The 19,030-nt window shown below is 33.0% G+C and overlaps 2 protein-coding genes across 2 annotated transcripts; both read right to left on the bottom strand.

Moving 5' to 3' along the window:
• Positions 1 to 323: 323 nt before the first annotated feature.
• LOC139514646 (uncharacterized) lies at positions 324 to 9,298 on the bottom strand. Its single transcript, XM_071304098.1, has 4 exons — positions 8,990 to 9,298; positions 5,075 to 5,184; positions 4,286 to 4,481; positions 324 to 1,235 (listed from the first exon to the last, which is right to left on the bottom strand). The coding sequence occupies exons 1-4, from the start codon at positions 9,045 to 9,047 to the stop codon at positions 631 to 633; spliced, it is 969 nt and encodes a 322-aa protein (XP_071160199.1). The 5' UTR covers positions 9,048 to 9,298; the 3' UTR covers positions 324 to 630.
• Positions 9,299 to 11,295: 1,997 nt separating this feature from the next.
• LOC139514645 (uncharacterized) lies at positions 11,296 to 17,834 on the bottom strand. Its single transcript, XM_071304097.1, has 4 exons — positions 17,653 to 17,834; positions 14,397 to 14,512; positions 13,185 to 13,380; positions 11,296 to 12,145 (listed from the first exon to the last, which is right to left on the bottom strand). The coding sequence occupies exons 1-4, from the start codon at positions 17,708 to 17,710 to the stop codon at positions 11,523 to 11,525; spliced, it is 993 nt and encodes a 330-aa protein (XP_071160198.1). The 5' UTR covers positions 17,711 to 17,834; the 3' UTR covers positions 11,296 to 11,522.
• Between the last annotated feature and the right edge of the window lie 1,196 nt (positions 17,835 to 19,030).

The raw sequence follows: 19,030 nt of genomic DNA, 5'->3' as shown, positions 1-19,030 counted from the left end.
TCATTTCCTGGTGATTATAGAGTTCTTTGACATAAAACTACAATTTTCGGAGCCCCCCCCCCCTCCCCCTCCTCCAAAAGAAAAGAGAACAAAAAAAAGAGCCGAGTCCAATTATATTGGACAGGCTGCTGACAGATGCCTATTCACAGGCGCGATCCCACTACTGATCGACACGGGGACTTTTGCCTGCTTGATGGACAGACGGACAGAGTGCAAACCTCAAGTCCCATTCGACTTCGTCAATAGGGACTAATAACATGACCGTATGCAATGTCTTGAAACTGGTGTCGAAAGATTGTAGATCCATTAATGTCAGATAATAATAATATTTAAGTTTGCTTTTAATTCGATTTACCAATAACAAAATCAATATTATTACCTATAACAATCTTATTCAGACGTTGGTATAAATTTAGATAACAAAATTGACTACAAACTACATATGTAAGCCACAAAAGTAATGCCGTTTCAAAAGAATATGTTCGAACCACAATTATAAACATTCGTGATAACTGTAACTGAACAGTTTTTGTATTTGAATTTTTTCAATCTGTCAATCGAATTTTTTACAAAACTGATCTATTTGGTATATATTTTGCATATGTTTATTGTTAACATTTTGTATTTCTCTCACAAATGTGTTGCATCCAAACCTTCTTTCCTTTTCAAAATAACTAAGGCCTCTGAATAAGTAGGAGGCAGAGTTTCAATGCACGCTCCACTGATTACGTTTATAGAAATACTATGTGTCCTTGTCCCGCTTCCAGTATTATTATTTGCTTCGTTGTTGTGAATATAAGCTGGATTTATTCTTGAATAATTCTTATTTGATTCACACCGTGAAGAAGCTGTACAATTATCGGTTTTATGACATTCACATGAGCAGTCTACACTAGAGAACTCCCTTCTTGAGTTTGAGTTTTGAGCAGTTTCATTTGATTGTTCAGTCAAAGATTGACAAGTGGTTTTTAAGTGATTACAATTATTGCATTTGATATCACCGAAACTCGTGTGTGTTTGGGAACCAAATAAGTCGTCGTATGATGGGGGGTCAAAGACCGACATATCTATAACATCTTGTGGAGAACTTCCGTTTGTGTTCCTATTCCCAGTATGTCTTTTTTTAATTCGTTTCTTCACAATACCCCAACAGTATAATCTGAACAGTATGACTAATACTGGTATAATTAACATCAGAAAATAAAATACTGCTGATCCACTTTCAAGTATCACGTCTGAAATAAACACAAAATATAATATTATATGTAGAATAAATTGCTTCGCTGAGAGCAGCCTGATACGACCGCAGATGTTAAACCCTGAACAGTTGGGGCAAATATGGACACAATATTCAAGCTTGATACTGTCTAAATTTGAATTGTGATCAAATTTTTGACATAGTATAGGTTTCTGACGCAAAATAAATGTCAAGATCTTACAAATATATTGTGGAATACTGTGTAGTTAAAGATACTTGTTGAAAATTTTCAAAAGTTTTAAACTTTTGAACCCCCCCTTGGAGCATTTACCCCCACACTGAATCCCATCCTTTCCTTTGTAGTATGGAACCTTGTAGTACAATTTCAGAGAGATCCATATTCTTAAACACAAGTTATTGTCTCGGAACTGGAAAAATGCTTGTTTTTGGCCCTTTTTGGCCCCAAATTCCTGCATGAATTGGGCAATTACCCCCAAATTCAATCCCAGCCTTCCTTTTGTAATATGGAACCTTGTGGTACAATGCCAGATGGATTAATAAACCTACATACATGTTATTGTCCAGAAACAACAACCAGAGGCTCTTAAGAGCTTTTGTCGCTCACCTTGGTCTATGTGCATATTAAACAAAGGACACAGATGGATTCATGACAAAATTGTGTTTTGGTGATGGTGATGTGTTTGTAGATCTTACTTTACTGAACATTCTTGCTACTTACAATTTTCTCTATCTATAATAAACTTGGCCGTTTAGTTACTTAGTTGAACATTATTGCTGTTTACATATTATCTCTATCTATAATAGTATTCAAGATAATAACCAATCCATAAACGGCAAAATTTCTTTAAAAATTACCAATTGGGGGCAGCAACCCAACAACTAGTTGTCTAATTCATCTGAACATTTCAGGGCAGATATTGACTTGATTAACAATTTAACCCCTCGTCAGATTTGCTCTAAATGCTTCAGTTTCAGAGTTATAAGCCAAAATCTACATTTTACCCCTATGTTCTATTTTTAGCCATGGTGGCCATCTTGGTTGATTGGCTGGGTCACCGCACACACTTTTTTTAAACTAGATACCCTAATAATGATTGTGGCTAAGTTTGGACAAATTTGGCCCAGTAGTTTCAGATGAGAAGATTTTTTAAAAAGATTACTAAAATTTTAGAAAAATTGGTAAAAATTGACTATAAAGGGCAATAACTCCTAAAGGGATCAACTGACAATTTTGGTCATGTTTGACTGACTTGTAGATCTTACTTTGCTGAACATTATTGCTGGTTACAGTTTATCTCTATCTAGAATAATATTCAAGATAATAACTAAAAACTGCAAAATTTCCTTAAAATTACTAATTCAGGGGCAGCAACCCAACAACGGGTTGTTTGATTTGTCTGAAAATTTGAGGGCAGATAGATCTTGGCCTGATAAACAATTTTCTCTTGCCAGATTTGCTCTAAATGCTTTGATTTCAGATATATAAGCCAAAATCTACATTTTATCCCTATGTTCTATTACATGGCGGCCATCTTGGTTGTTTGGCAGGGTCACCAGACACATTTTTTTAAACCAGATACCCTAGTGATGATTGTGGCCAAGTTTGGTTAAATTTGGCCCTGTAGTTTCAGAGGAGAAGATTTTTGTAAAAGTAAACGACGACGGACCAGGTGAGCTAAATTTGCTTGTTTTGGCCCCTTTTTAGTCCTTAATTCCTTAACTGTTGACACCATAACCCCCAAAATGAATCCAAACCTTATACTTGGAGTATTTATCTTTTGGTACAATTTCAGAGCAATTGAAATACTAATACACAAGTTATTAACCTGAAAGTAGAAAAATGCTTGTTTTTGCCCCTTTTGGGCCCCTAATTCCTAAACGGTTGGGACCATCATCCCCAAAATCAATCTCAACCTTCCTTTTGTGGTATTAAACCTTCTTCCTAAATTTCATAGAGATCCATTGACTTAAACTACAGTCATTGCCCGAAAACCAAATGTATCTTCGGACGACGACGACGACATCATATCATTATACGATCCCAAAAAAAAATTTGCGGTCGTATAAAAATGAAAATACAGTTAAACTAAAACAAAATATGGTATCCTAGGATAATTGTATGGACCAAAAATGCAGGTGGTTTTCCACTGACTCAAAAAGAAATATCAAGATTTAGCATTATTGGTCAAATGACCAGGAAAATTCTGATTCAACTGGTTGAAATATATAAAAAAAAAACTCGATTGTTGGAGTCACTGTAGAAATCGAGTTGACGGGTTTTTTTTCTGTTTGGAGCTGTTTGTAGCTGAGAGATGAAAAACCAATGTAAAAAAGGAAATCAACCAAATCTAATTGACATCCATATGCACGTAAAATTTTCCATGAGTAATAAGGAAGTTAATATCTACACCCTGCTTCTCTAATATTTTGAAATGGACGGGAAATGATATTCCCTCTCCCTTCTCGTAACTTTCTTATGGTACTCCTGAATTTTATAAGGGTAACAAAGGAACTGTAGAAGAACTTATAAATTCTGATGCACGATTGAAAGAACACATGTTTTTAGAACGGAAAATCCATTAACTGCTGTTATTATTTTCATTTCAAATGTTTTATATTCATTTTTTAAAACGACATTTGAATCTGCTATGAAACACGAAAATATTAACACACAGCTTATAAGTAGCGTGAAGTACGAATACAATTGGAGGTATTTACATACGAATAAAAATATATTTAGAATCTATAGCAAGTATGTTATAATATTTATCCTTAATGATTGGATATATCAATAGCCTATATAAATCTATAATATGTATTTAATGCAGAATTTAACATCACCCATAAAACTGTAAAATTAGTTTTTCTTTGGCAAAGAGGTGTGGTGTGAAACTACCTGCACTACTGCACTTCTTCAAGACTTATGATGCAAAATATATACAAATTAAAACTCTGGGAAACAAATGTAATGCTGGTTGACATTCCAGATAGCGGTTTTGTGTAAAAGTATCTACACTTTTTTTACGAACTTATTGCAATTAACTTTTTTTAGGTCATTTGTATTACCTTCACATAAAAAGCGAACTTCAAGGTTCATACATAGAATATTATGACACTCGATTCCATTTAGTTTACACTCTAGATCAGTACCAAGTATATGAGAGGTATTAAAGAAATTGCCATTAGACATAATTTCTTTTGTGTCATCTCGTTTACATTCACATCCTATGAGTTTTCCACCACGACAAATGTTCCAACCTCTCTGAAAAGAAATTGATAGTTCGTCAAAAGCGCACCTGTAATGCTTTTTTTTTTTATCAAAGTTATTATTTAACGTATTTTGAAATATGTAGCCACTTGTGATTATGCTTGATTGGTGTCTGTTCGTTAACGTCCAGTGGCAAGTATTGTACCGTCATTCCATTGATCAATTATATTGTACATTTGTAACAGAGTGCGTGTGCACTGTGTCCAAACTACCCAGACATAATGTTTCAATTTGATAGTATCCATTAAGTTTCCAGTACGGTGAAGGACTACATTGAGAAAGTAGAATATAAAATTTTAAGAAGAAATTGGCAAATGTCAAGGTTATTAAAAGATCACTTTGATCATCATTTTCAATTGCACTTTTACTACAATAGAATCGTACGTTTGACTAAGTTCTCACATGATATCGTTACTTATACCGCTACAATAGACTCATATAGGTTTGTATTAGTTCTCACAGGAGATCATTACTTACCTCTACAATAGACTCATAGGTTTGTCTTAGTTCTCACAGGAGATCATTACTTGCCGCTACAATAGACTCAACGGTTTGTTTTATATCTCACAGGAGATCATTATACTTACTGCTACGATAGACTCATAGGTTTCTGTTTCTCGTTCTCCTGAATCTGTATCAAACCATTTTGTCCAAGTCCATTTTGTATACGTTGTTCCTGGCAGACCGTTACTGGACTCTTGATAAAATAGTTTTAAATGAAACGTTAGGATTAGAATGTGATAAAGCATAAACATTAGTTGTGAATATTGCACAAGTCTTTTAATGCACACTTTTTTAAGTATAAATTATCATATCTTGACTCGAAGTCATGACTTTTGAAGTCCAAAAATTCTACATGTTCATTTATGCATCGCTAGATAGATATATATCGGAAAATGGTGACATGACAAAAAGGTTGACTAATATTGAAGGATACGAGGATCCGGCGTAGGGATTTAAGATTTTTTATAAGAAATAACATGTCAAGAGTTGAAAACCGACCACAAAAATGTTTAACCGACTTAGAATTAGACAACCTGCAGTCAAAAAGATCAAGTCAGCAGGTGGTATGTCTGTACAAGGAGGTTGAAGGTTTGGTCCCAGTTATACATTCTGACAATTTTAATGTTAAAAGTAAAATTAAAAAGATTATTAAACCAGAATGTGTTGTCGACTTTGAGTGTAAATATAGTAAACAATTCATGTACGAACAACCCAAAGGCACTTAACTACAACATAATCTAAGACTGTTTTTTAGAACTTAATCTTAGTTAGCTGCGGAACCGTAGCTCTTATGTCCATATATTTTTGACAATTTGCGGACCATCAAAAAGTAAAATTAGGACTTAAGAGCAACGGTTCCACCAGATAAATCTAAGTTAACTTCAAAGTAGCTCCAATACGCCGTCAATATGTGCTCTGTAACGACACAGATACATTACCACGAAATCGACAAAAGTAAGGTCTCAAATGCAATTAAAATTTCTGCATTGAAATTGTTAGAATGTTCTTCTAACTGCAAAGAGCAATATTAACATGAAAGGGGTGTCATTTTTTATAATGACATGTTTGTATAAATTTTGCATTGTTTTCAAAGGCTTCCAGAAACAGCGTTACCATAAATTACTTTTTTCCATAGATATAAAGATTTGGTTTTGAAGTTTGGTTGTACCTGTAGGAAGCTTATTTCAAATGGGATAGCACATCCTCATTTTTACGGAAATGTTGTTAACCGTGCCCGGAAATTTAAAAATGATCCATGTAAAATTGTCGCTCCTTTAAATAAACTAATTTTAAAAGGCTACCTATTCAACACTGTAATAAGATCATTGAATATTGTTTTTATTGGTATAAATATTGATTTTGTTATCAGTAAATTAAAAGCTAACTAAATATTACTAGTATAATATATACATATACATATTCATGGACCTACAATCTGCCGATACCTGTAACTTGGCATTGCACAAGGTCATGTTTTTCTCTGGCTGTTTATAACGTCTTTACACTAAATCCATTAGATGTTGGATGTGTACGGATTGATAGTTTAGTCTTAGATGCATGATTTTTTATTAGTTGTTAGTGGCTTTGAACTAGCTGTCAGATAACTGCTAGTACTCTCAGATCTGTTTTTGTGTCTTTTTGTGTCGGGATGTATAAGTACACGGCCACGTCCACTTGTATGTTTGTCCATCTGATGAGTTAAGCCTTTTTCAACTGATTTATATAGTTCGTTCTTATGCTGTACTGTTATACCACTGTCCCAGGTTAGGGAGAGGGTTGGGATCCCGCTAACATGTTTAACCCCGCCACATTATTTATGTATGTGCCTGTCCCAAGTCAGGAGCCTGTAATTCAGTGGTTGTCGTTTGTTTATGTGTTACATATTTGTTTTTCGTTCATTTTTTTACATAAATAAGGCCGTTAGTTTTCTCGTTTGAATTGTTTTACATTGTCTTATCGGGGCCTTTTATAGCTGACTATGCGGTATAGGCTTTGCTCATTGTTGAAGGCCGTACGGTGACCTATAGTTGTTAATGTCTGTGTCATTTTGGTCTCTTGTGGATAGTTGTCTCATTGGCAATCATACCACATCTTCTTTTTTATATATTAAATCATTATTTATGTCTGAAAGGCAATGTGTACAGCTTTTCAAGCGTAAATTGATGTCGGACTGAAAACAAAATATGATTGGTTTATGTTTTACTATAATGCATATTAAATGAAAATTAATAATTCATGTTTAATTCTCAAATATATATATATTAATTTAAAACGGATAAGACTATTATAAGTCATTAATTGTACTTAAATCCGTTAACGTATCTGACATTAACAATTAGTTCACGTTTTTTATACGTCCTCCTTTAAAGCTGACATCGATTTTTTGACAAAATATTGGAGTATATGAATATGTTCTCTGTACTCTTCATTTAAATATCAAATCTTTTGTGCATGATTCTCAAACACTTGTCATATGAAACCTCAAATTTGAAAAAAATGATGCATATGTTTTTTATAACTAAATTGATAGTTTTCATTGTAAAACCTATGTACATAACTTTTTTCTGAAGAACATTCTTTGATTTGAATACATTTAGATAAAGCCCACTTTTTAATTGCTTGCTTCCAGGAAGCAATTCGCCGACATATTTTCCGTGAGCAAAGTGACCTTAGCGTGACCCGTCTCGTAAAAATCCGGTAATCGCAATACGCATGGATCTCTCTGAAATAAACTATTATCTGATTGTACCAGTTATACACGTTCTCAATACCCATGCTTCTTTGTTGGTTGTTTACTATAAGGTGACAATCGGTAAACTTCGGCTTCAAAACACGACAAAAAGTTAGCCATATTTTCACATCATAACAGACAGAGAGAAAAAAAAATTGAGGATTATACGATATTTTGCGTAAAAAATGATAAACTCGTGCACAGAAGACTACGTTCATGATAAATACATGCATTGGTTCAAGAATTGAATAAAACCATGATTATTTTTCACGAGTCACTCCTTTCATATGACTTTAATTTCGTTCATCTGCACAACCAAACAATTTGTGACATACGGCACTGAATTTCCTAATTTACTTTGTTCATCATTTTTTGGAAATAAGCCACGTAGTTAATAATCATCAGTCTGCTTGAGGTTTTGTCGAGATTTTTTGTCGTAAATTCAAAGAAGTCAGTAGGGTCAAGTTTATATAATGTGAGACACATAATAATAGAGGCCAGTTTGTATGGTTGATGTTACTAAATCTTACTATAATCGATGAAAAACATGACTGATAGTGGTATTGAAGAGATCGAAGAAAAACCGCGAGCAAAAACTACTCTCAAAGTCAAGTTTGATTTTCAAAAATATATCTTTAACGAACAGAAATATAAATTTAATTTGCCGTGGTGATTGATATTCTTTCAATACATCAATGATTTTCTCTCACCTTTCAAACGCACACGCACTTATTCTATCCATTGGAAGATACAAGTGCCTGTGTTCAAACGGTATTAAAATTATTGTAACCACTGAATTTAAGTCAATACATATTATTAGTATCATCAATATCATAATCGGTTAAAAATTAAAATACAATAACATTCATTAAACATATCATCAGCTGTTAACAGAAATTATGGGGTAATTTTTAATGTATCAATACTCGGTGAACTCGACTCATTGGTGTTCAATAAAACATTGTCATGCATGGTCATATTATTAACTTGCAGGTGAACATGCATTTACTGATTAGACAAATCGTTGAATAAAGTTCAGATTGCGTTTGAAATTAGTTATTCTCTCAATGAAACAGAATTTCTGATTTGCTATTATTTGTCATTGATTTAATTGATTTTCACCTCATCTTAAATTCTAAGTATTGATGTTTGTTTCAATCTAGGAATCATGACATAGCATTTGCTTTAGAATTTTATAGTTTTTTTTCTACAATTCGCTGAAAAATGACACAAACAATAATAGGCTTAAACAATAATTTATACTTACCAGAGGCATATACAGAAGAAATATACAAACATAATCCACAGAGCAATAAATAGTACATATCTGCTCTAAGCTTGTCTAGTTGGACTAGTATCCGTAATTCTGTTCATGACAATCTAATATGGTTAATGCATAATTGATCAATGACCCGTAAAATCGAAACAGGTTATACAAAGACCGATAACTGTGTACTAAAACAATATTTCTAATTAATGAAGTTGACTTGATTAATAATTTACCTGCCTTTATACAATAATGAATTTATACAATGTATTCAACCTATTTCAGCAATATAAAAGTACACAAACGGTCTCTTTAAGGAAGTTTGTTTTGGTAAAGAAAGTAGATACATTTTATATATAATAATAATTAAAACCCAAACTATCCTTTCCTTGATATCATTTACTTTAAACCCAATTATGCAGGCTGGATATTTCAATATATGAATATATAGTCGCGGATCCAGTGGGGGGGGGGGGGGGGGGGGGGGGGGGGATGTTCGTAGTTTGACCCTTCCTTTTGTGCATTCGAATGGGGACATATAGTTGGAACACCCCTTTTTGTCCTGGGTTGAAATGTTGAGATCGTATGCACCTGGCCACAAGCGGGGTTCGATCTCAAAACCTCTGAGTTGACAGCCTATAAATAACTGTAGATAAACTACTTAGAAAAATAAACAACCGAGGCCCCACACATCAATGGTCTCAATATCCTTTTTGTTTCATTAATCTGACATAATGTTTGCCTCTCCGAGAGGTTTATCATTCATTTCCTTAAATATGTTAGAATTTCTATCTCATCGAAAAGATTGTTGTATATTAAAATGATAAAATTGTATGCTGTATTTGGCAAAACGTTTAGGAATTTTGATCCTCAATGCTCTTCAACTTCGTACTTTATTTGACGTTTTTTAACTTTTTTGGATTCGAGCGTCACTGATGAGTCTTTTGTAGACGAAACGCGCGTCTGGCGTATAGATCTATACAAAATTTAGTCCTGGTATCTATGATGAGTTTATATACATGTACCTTTGTCATTCTAGTTCATCGAGTGATTTTAAAGCAAATGTTAACATTTTACTAGTATTATTGAATATTAAAGAACCGTTATGGTTTCAATGTATTTGGACTTAATGATGTACTTAGGTGATCTTAGGTGAAATTAAATAAATCAAGTATTTAAAATTAATACTATAGGCTTGAAGAGTATTACATTAGTTGACAATCAAAAATAAGCTAAAATTATTGATAGGTCATGAAGCTCCTTTTCGAGATATTTGATTTATAAAATATGGCGGGAAAGGCTGACTTGGACTTTTACCTTATATTTGCATTGGTATTTTTGGGGTTTCTAATCAAAAGAATGAAAATCAAGAATCTGATTTAATTTTGTCAAATGACCTATTACGAGCTATTAAGTCTTGTATAAATAGATAAATAGGTGTTATTGGGCAAAATATCTTACATTGTAACGTATTTAAAAACACCAAGGAGTCCAAACATATGACATAAAACCTCACCTAAGTACATCCTTAATATAAAAAAAATGATAATTCAAATGTATGCATAAGTTGCATCTTGATAGACATAGGAGGCTGTAATTCATTGGTTGTCGTTTGATGCTGTGTTACATATATGTTTTCGTTCAACATTTTGTACATAATTTAGTCCCGTTAGTTTTTTTCGTTTGAATTGTTTACATTTGTCATTTCGGGACCTTTTATAGCCGACTATACGGTATGGGTTTTGCTCATTGTTGAATCCCTTACGGGGATCTATAGTAATTTAGTTTTGTGACATTTGGTATATTATGGAGTTCTCTCTTTGGTAATCATGTCTTCGGGTGGTCTGTGCGCACGTAAACCTGGTTAACCCCAACACATTTTGATCCTGTACGAAGTCAAGTTATCTAGACTAGTTGTTGTTTGTTACTGACTATTTTTGTTTTTAAGTCTATTTTCTAGAATGCATTGGGTATTTGGTGGATGATATGGTCTGTTGAACTATTCAATATTCAAATGTTGACAATTCCTGTTATCCTACTATAACGCTACACCAAATCCGTCTAGTGTTTTACCTGTCTTTTCATCTCTCAGAAGTGAAACGAAATTGATTGCATTTATCGCTGCTTTTTTCTTAAAAGAAAGGTGATAGATACCAAAGGGAAACTCACAAGTCAAAAACAAACGGACTATATCATGACACATTCGGAAAAAATACCTTAATAAGACAAATAAAACAATACACAAAACAGTTTCTTAATAAATAAGAAGAATAATTTCCAAATATTAAATATTTATATATCATCTATTTCAGACGTTGGTGTCAAACTAGATAATGAAATTGACTACAAAGTACATGATGTAAGCCAAAAGTGTAATGTTCCGAAAAACCATATTCGAACGATTACTCAAGATATATGTGACTGAACAGTTTTTGCATTTGAAAGTTTCAGTCTTCCAATCGAATATTATTTCAAAACTGATCTAGTTTCTGGTATGTTTTGCATATGGTTAGTTTTCACATTATGTGTTGTCTCACAAATGTGTTGCATCCAAACCTTCTGTCCTTTTCAAAATAACTAAGGCCTCTGAGTAAGTAGGAGGCAAAGTTTCAATGCATGCTCCACTGATTATGTTTATAGAAATACTATTTGTCCTTGTCCCGCTTCCAGTATTATTATTTGCTTCGTTGTTGTGAATATAAGCTGCATTTATCCTTGAATAATTATCATTAGAATCACACCGTGAAGCCCCCCTTAAACAGGAAGCTATGAAATCATTTGTTTTATGGCATTCACATGAGCAGTCTACACTAGAGAACTCGTCACTTCTTGAGTTTGAGTTTTGAGCATTTTCATTTGATTGTTCAGTCAAAGAATGACAAGTGGTTTTTAAGTGATTACAATTATTGCATTTGATATCACCGAATCTCGTGTGTGTTTGGGAACCAAATAAGTCGTCGTATGATGGAGGATCAAAGACCGACATATCTATAGCATCTTGTGGAGAACTTCCGTTTGTGTTCCTATTCCCAGGATGTCTGTTTTTAATTTGTTTCTTCACAATACTCCAACAGTATAATCTGAACAGTATGACTACTACTGGTATAATTAACATGAGAAAATAAAATACTGCTGATCCACTTTCAAGTATAACGTCTGAAATAAACAAAAAATATATTTTGAAAAAATGAAAAATGCAGTTTAACTAAGGGGGTTACCTTTTGATTTTTATGGGGGCTAGGATGAAAAATTTTGTCCTGCATTATTTTTAGTCGAAATCTCTGACTAGCCTTTTTATTGAAAGAATTACAAATCAGTATAAGGGAACTACCATTTGATTTTTAGGGGGCTAGGATGAAATTTGGAGGGGGAAAAGGTAGGACAGGAATTTTGAGGTAAAAAAATGCAGGAGGACAATTTATGTACAAACTTTCAGGATAAACTAATAAAAAAATGCAGGACCGAATAGAGTGGGGAAAAAAGACAGGACACAGAGATTACATCTAAAGCAAATGCGGGACTAAATTTTTCAATTATTTAACTGAAAGATCACTGTGATAATTTTTGGTTCTCTAGATTTTGTAATGGGAGAAAAATGGATAGACCCCTTTCCCCGCTCGTTATTTTCTGTTAGTACTCCGGATTTTTATAAGGTTATAAGGTAACAAAGAAACGGTGGGAAAACTTACAAATGTTATGCACGATTGAAAGAACATGTGTTTTAGAACGGAAACCCAATAGATCTGTTGTTAATTTTCACATTTCAAATGTATTTTTCTAATTTTTAAAACGATTTAAATCTTCTATGTAACAAGAAAATATTACGACACAAATCATATGCAGTCTGAAGTGCGAATTTAAATGTGAATATATATTTATGTAACAAATGTCACGTAGCATGATTGAAATAATAATATTTATACATATGTTTATAATGATATGCAAGTTATGCAAAATCTAACATCACCTATAATGCTGATTTTTTAATTGAGTTTTGTACGGCAAATATGCATAGTGTAAAATTACCTACAGTACTGCACTCCTACAAAAATCATAATGAAAAAAAATATATATACATTTCAAAAATCTGGGAAGAAATTGAAATGTTTGTTGAAATTCTAAATAGCGTTTTTGTGTACCTACACTATTTTCACGAACTCATTGATATTTACTTTCTTCAGTTCATTTTTATTACCTTCACATAAAAAGCGGACTTCAAGGTTCATGCATAGAATATTATGACATTCGATTCCATGTAGCTTACACTCTAAATCAGTACCGAGTATATGAGAGGTATTAAAGAAATTGCCATTAGATAGAATTTCTTTTGTGTCATCTCGTTTACATTCACATCCTATAAGTTTTCCAGCACGGCAAATATTCAAACCTCTCTGAAAAGAAAATGTAAGTTTGTCAAAAGCGCACCTGTGATGCTTTTTTTATAGAATTATTTTACTATTTTTAAAATATGTAGTCACTTGTGTATATGATTGATTAATTTCTGTTCGTTAACGTCCAGTGGCAAGTATCTTTGAAAATTCATTTAGAATGCATAAGTACTGTCCGCATATATAGGACAATATCAAATTAAGCACCAAAAAAATGCCACTAGAAATTTAGATTGTAATTTTGTACATAGTAGCCTACGAGATCCGAAATGTTAAAAACAATTGTCTTAGTTCTCACAGGAGGTTATTATTTACCACATATTTATCATCACAGGTTTATCTTAGTTTACCATGGGGTAAAAACATATCACTACATAGCTTCATATATTTGTCTTCTCAAAGGAGTTGAATTCTTTCAACTACAAAAGCCTGATATGTTTATCTCCAGTTAGTCCTCACAATAAGGAAATTACTTTAACCGTTATAATAGCTTCGTATGTTTGTCTTAAGTTAGTTCTAACAATAGGAAATTACTTTGACCGCTTTTATATCTTTATATGTTTGTCTTAGTTCTCACATGAATCAGGTTTTGTCGTAGTTCTCATTACTGCGACAATAGCCTCATATTTGTCATTGAATACACCTACGGGAGGCAATTACTTAGCACTATAATATCATCATATGTTTGTATTAGTTCTCACAGGAGATTATAACGTACCGCTACAATATTATCATATGCTGGTTTTAGTTCTCACCGGAGATCATAATGTACAGCTACAATAAACTCATAGGTCGCTTAGTTTTCACGGGAGGTTATAACTTACGCTTCAATGCCCCAAACCAATAAGTTTTCCCGCCACTGCAAATGTTCCAACCTCTCTCGTGTTCTCACAGGAGATCATTACACTCCGCTACAATAGACTCATAGGTTTGTCTTAGTTCTCACAGGAGATCATTACTCTCCGCTACAATAGACTCATAAGTTTGTCTTGGTTCTCGTGAAGGAGATCATTACTTACCGCTACAATAGAATCATAGGTTTCTGTTTCTGTTTCTCGATCTCCTGAATCTGTATCAAACCATTCTGTCCAAGTCCATTTTGTATACGTTGTTCCTGGCAGACCGTTACTAGACTCTTGAAAAAATATATTTAATACGTTATTAGCTTCGGATGAGAATATGACCAATCATGAACACCAGTTGTAAAAAGAGCATAACTGATTTTCCTGTTTTTGTCTAACACGCACTTTGATTATCGAAAAGCTTGTGAAATTTGTTGGAATTTTTATAGTAAGATCTTTACACCATGTAATACTATAAAGAGTAATTAGATTTGGTGAGTGTTTTTCGTGTTTGCTTTACCGCTGTACAGTAGAACGGAATTTACCACAAAGCCACTAAACTCATAATGTACAAAAACATATGTTTTTCAACGTTTCAATACAGTAAACCAACAATCCAATTGTTCCAAAAAACAAACAAAAAAGACTGAAAGACAGACAACCACCATCTTCGCTAGCCAAGGGATACGATCCACTCCCGCTCTCTTCACAGAGCGGGAGTGGATCATAACCCTTGGCTAGCGAAGATGAGTGAAGAGAGTGGGAGTGGATCATAACCCTTGGCTAGCGAAGATGGACAACCACTGAAATACAGTCTCATGGACTCGTTTCGTTTTTATTTTTTTATTTATTGCTTGATTTTTGCGTTACGCCGCATCAGTGCAAAAAAAGGCTATAGTTTTTTCGTCAATTTTTGTTTTAGAAAAAGTCGCTACTCTGATAGAAAATATAGATGCGACTGTACATGTTGTTTTTGTGATGTAATTTTCCTCTTTCCTCTACCATGTGTAATTTCTATGCACTTTGACCACCAAATTCTGTAAACAATGTTCGATAAAAATGTATTTCTAAAGTTCAGTTTTCATTTTTCTCTGTTACAATTTTAATTAGTATTTTTATCTTTTTATTGTTATCACACATATAGATTGCATAATTTTTTTTTAATTCGCAATTTTCTCCATGGTAAAGCACTTTCCATTTTTAATTATATAGTCCAGTTTCTACTTACTGAACACAAATTCAAAACTCAGTTTTCTCAGACGATATCTACAAACAACATAAACCAACTAATTCAGTGGTTGTCGTATGCTTATGTGTTACATATTTGTTTTTCGTTCATTTTTTTGTACATAAATTAGGCCGTTAGTTTTCTCGTTTGAATTGTTTTACATTGTCATATCGGGGCCTTTATAGCAGACTATGCGGTATGGGCTTTGCTCATTGTTGAAGGCCGTACGGTGACCTGTATTTGATAATTTCTGTGTCATTTTGGTCTCTTGTGGAGAGTTGTCTCATTGGTTGCCAATCATTCTTATTTTCTTTTCTATTTTATACCAACGAATTGAAAATCAAGAGAAAAAGAATCGATCACTCAAATGACTGACTTACCGCTAAGAGCAATTTTTATTTGAAAGGGATGTCACTTATTTTTGTAATGACATCTTTGTGTAAATGTTTCATTGTTTTTCAAATGCTTCCATAAACACCGAACATCATTATTTATGGCTATGAGGCAATGTGAAGCTTTTCCCGTATCTTGGTATCGGACTTAAAAAAAATATACATAAATGGTTTTATGTTTTACGTTAATGTTAATGCATATTAAATGAAAATGAGTAGTAATTGATATTTAATTGTCAAGATATATTCATTTAAAAGGATAAGGCTATTAGTCATAAATTGTACTTATTTTTAACGCAGCCTTTCTTATTAGTTCACGGTTTTTTATGCGTTTTCCTTAAAAGCTGACTACCATTTTTTGGACAAAATATTTAAAGGTCTAATTTAGATGTATATGAATATGTTCTCTATACTCTCATTTAAATATTTATCTTCACTACCAAACAATTTGTAAAATATAGCAGTGAATTTCTTTATTGACTTTAATGGTCATTTTTTTGTAAATAAGCCATTCATACAACAGCAAATAGTCATCAGCCTGGTTGATGTTTTATTGTAAAAGAGGAAGACAGAAATAAAGTGAGACAAATTATAATAGAGGCAGCTGAATTCTAGTAACATCTACAGTGTTTGAAACAACAGTTCTACAATATAATCATTACGTTTTTATCAACATAAATCAGAATGCAATACTTAGGAAGCAACTTCAAAAGGGGTGGGTGGGTATGTTTTTTTTTTCTGCGTAAGAATTTATGTTCCGGACAAACGCACAAAGCACGAACTTTATTTAGTTTTTCTACACTACCAATCAAATTAATTTTTTTTTAATTTAACACTATAAGGTATGAGGGAATCTGCATATATTTCCCATCTGCTTGAACCGGATTATTTTTCATCAAATTGGGAATAAAAATATTTTTTTAAGAAAAAATAATTCCCCCAATTTCTTGAAGGTAAATGGTAAATGGTTGTTCCCTTATACTATTCAAATTCATTTTTTTCCCAGTTAGTATGGTTGGTATTAATTTAATTGGTGAAAAAACCATGACAAGAGTTGTATTATTTATAGTATTAGAGATAGAAACAAAAAGAAATGTAATTTGTCGTGGTAATTGATATATATTAAGGTTCATCATAACCTTTTGGCTTTTATGTTTCAGAAAACAATAGACTTTTTCAGGATTTTGCTATTCATTTGTTTTCTTTAGTGCAGAAGATGCCCAAATAAACTAGGTTTAATAGGAAAGAGGTAAAAAAAATGTGAGAAGTATTGATTTAAATTGTCAATAAACATCTGCAAACACACGGTGGCAAACAATAGGTGATTTAAGCTACCGTGACAAATGAAACTCAAGTGTTCGTTAATTTTCTTTTTTCTGCAAACTGAAAATAATACCTCAAATACCAGGTAAGTTTTTAATTTTCTGATTGTCTGTATACACTCTATACACGTAATAAATTTTTGGATGTAAAACGGTCATCAATTCCTTTTCATAGATTGAAATAAACATAAACTCAGAATCTAAGATGTTTATATATAAATCAGTGAATGAAGTTGATGATATGACCATACAAGACATAAAAAAGATCGTTGAATGAAGTTCAGATTACATAGGACATTTCTGAATCTAAAATTTGCTATTATTTGACATTGATTTTATCGACTTTCTTCTCTTAAATTCTAAGTATTGATGTTTGATTCAGTCTATGAATCATGACATACATAGCATGTGTTTTATAATTTGTATAGTTTTCTTATAATTTGCTGATAATTTTCAAAAACCAAATTGACTAATAAATAAATCATACTTACCCGAGGCATTCACAGAAGAAATAAACAAATACAATCCACAAAGGAAAGAAAAGTACATATCTGCTCCAAGCTTCTAGTTGGACTAGTTTCCGTAATTCTGTTCATGACAATATAATATGGTTAATGCATACTATTCTGACCAATGACCCGTAAAATCGAAACAGGTTATACAACGACCGATAACTATGTTCTAAAACAATTTTTTAATTAATGAAATTGTCTTGAAGTTGATTAATAATTTACCTGCCTTTAACCTGTTTCAACAATATTAAAGTACAAAGACGAGGAAACTTTCTAGGTCTTTATAAGGAAGTTTGTTTTTGTAAAGAAATGGATAAGTTATACATTAATTTTGTTAAAACCCAAAATATTCTTTCCTCGATATCACTTTAACAATCTTCAACTAAATTACGTAGGTGTAAAAGGAAACGTACCATATATCATTGATACTTACTTGTTCATACAGCCTGCATATTATATTATATTGATAATATACGAATACATGTGTTATTTGGTGTTTATAATTGGCTTTTGAACAGATATATCATGTTAAGGAGGGGTATTTGCGAAAAATACCAGTCGAGCGAATGTTAAATTTCACGAGCCGTAAGGCGAGGGAAATTCATTCATATTAATTACACCGAATGTTAATGTACTAAAACGCATTGATGATCGTGACGTTACAAGCGTCCAGTCGGATAGAGTATTTTTTGGCAAATACCACGGCAGAGAGGGTAAAAAAGGCATATCCTTTTAGCAAATACCCCGGCGGCGTAAAAATGAACGATATTCATTTGATAACATTAAATTGGTGAAAAATACACTGGCTATTAACCAATCAAAACCCCGGATTCTTACATAAGGTGTAATTATTCCTACAATGTCAAATATCAGTAAGATGGGATGGTGTTTCACAAAGTCGAGACATATTTTTATGTTTTATTGTCATAAAGCATAATTTGATTTATTGTTATAAAATAGCTAATAGTATAACATCTTAAATTGTCTTTTTATTTTGTTTTTTGTTTTGCCGTTTGTGAACGTGTAACGCTATTTTCGGCGGTATTGGCCCAGGCGCGGATCCAGAAGGGGGGGGGGGGGGGGTGGGGGGGGGGGGTTCCGGGGGTTGGAACCCCCCTTTTTTTTTGGACGATCAATGTATTTGAATGGGAACATGTGATTGGAACCCCCCCCCCCTTTGTCCTGGGTAAGAAACCCCTCCTTTTTAAAATGGCTGGATCCGCCCCTGAGGCTATATCATAGTGTTTAAGAATATAGGAGTACACGGAAATGAAATGCCTGTCAAGATCGATCGCTCCTAAAAAGCGGGGTTCAAGCTCACAACCTCAATGTTGCATGATGCCATCGGACTACTAAC

The sequence above is a fragment of the Mytilus edulis genome, chromosome 3, assembly GCF_963676685.1.
Source record: "Mytilus edulis chromosome 3, xbMytEdul2.2, whole genome shotgun sequence".
In the NCBI taxonomy this organism is placed as follows: domain Eukaryota; kingdom Metazoa; phylum Mollusca; class Bivalvia; order Mytilida; family Mytilidae; genus Mytilus; species Mytilus edulis.
This window is presented reverse-complemented; position numbering and strand designations above follow the sequence as displayed.

Bases quoted from the DNA above. Each gene is read 5' to 3' on its own strand.
- LOC139514646 (XM_071304098.1), bottom strand. From the start codon at position 9,047: ATGTACTATTTATTGCTCTGTGGATTATGTTTGTATATTTCTTCTGTA. The intron at 5,185-8,989 runs GTAAGTATAAAT...TATTTTATCAAG, and splicing joins TTCTTCTGTATATGCCTCTG to AGTCCAGTAACGGTCTGCCA. The intron at 4,482-5,074 runs GTAAGTATAATG...ATTTCTTTTCAG, and splicing joins CCTATGAGTCTATCGTAGCA to AGAGGTTGGAACATTTGTCG.
- LOC139514645 (XM_071304097.1), bottom strand. From the start codon at position 17,710: ATGTACTTTTCTTTCCTTTGTGGATTGTATTTGTTTATTTCTTCTGTG. The intron at 14,513-17,652 runs GTAAGTATGATT...TATTTTTTCAAG, and splicing joins TTCTTCTGTGAATGCCTCGG to AGTCTAGTAACGGTCTGCCA. The intron at 13,381-14,396 runs GTAAGTAATGAT...TTTTCTTTTCAG, and splicing joins CCTATGATTCTATTGTAGCG to AGAGGTTTGAATATTTGCCG.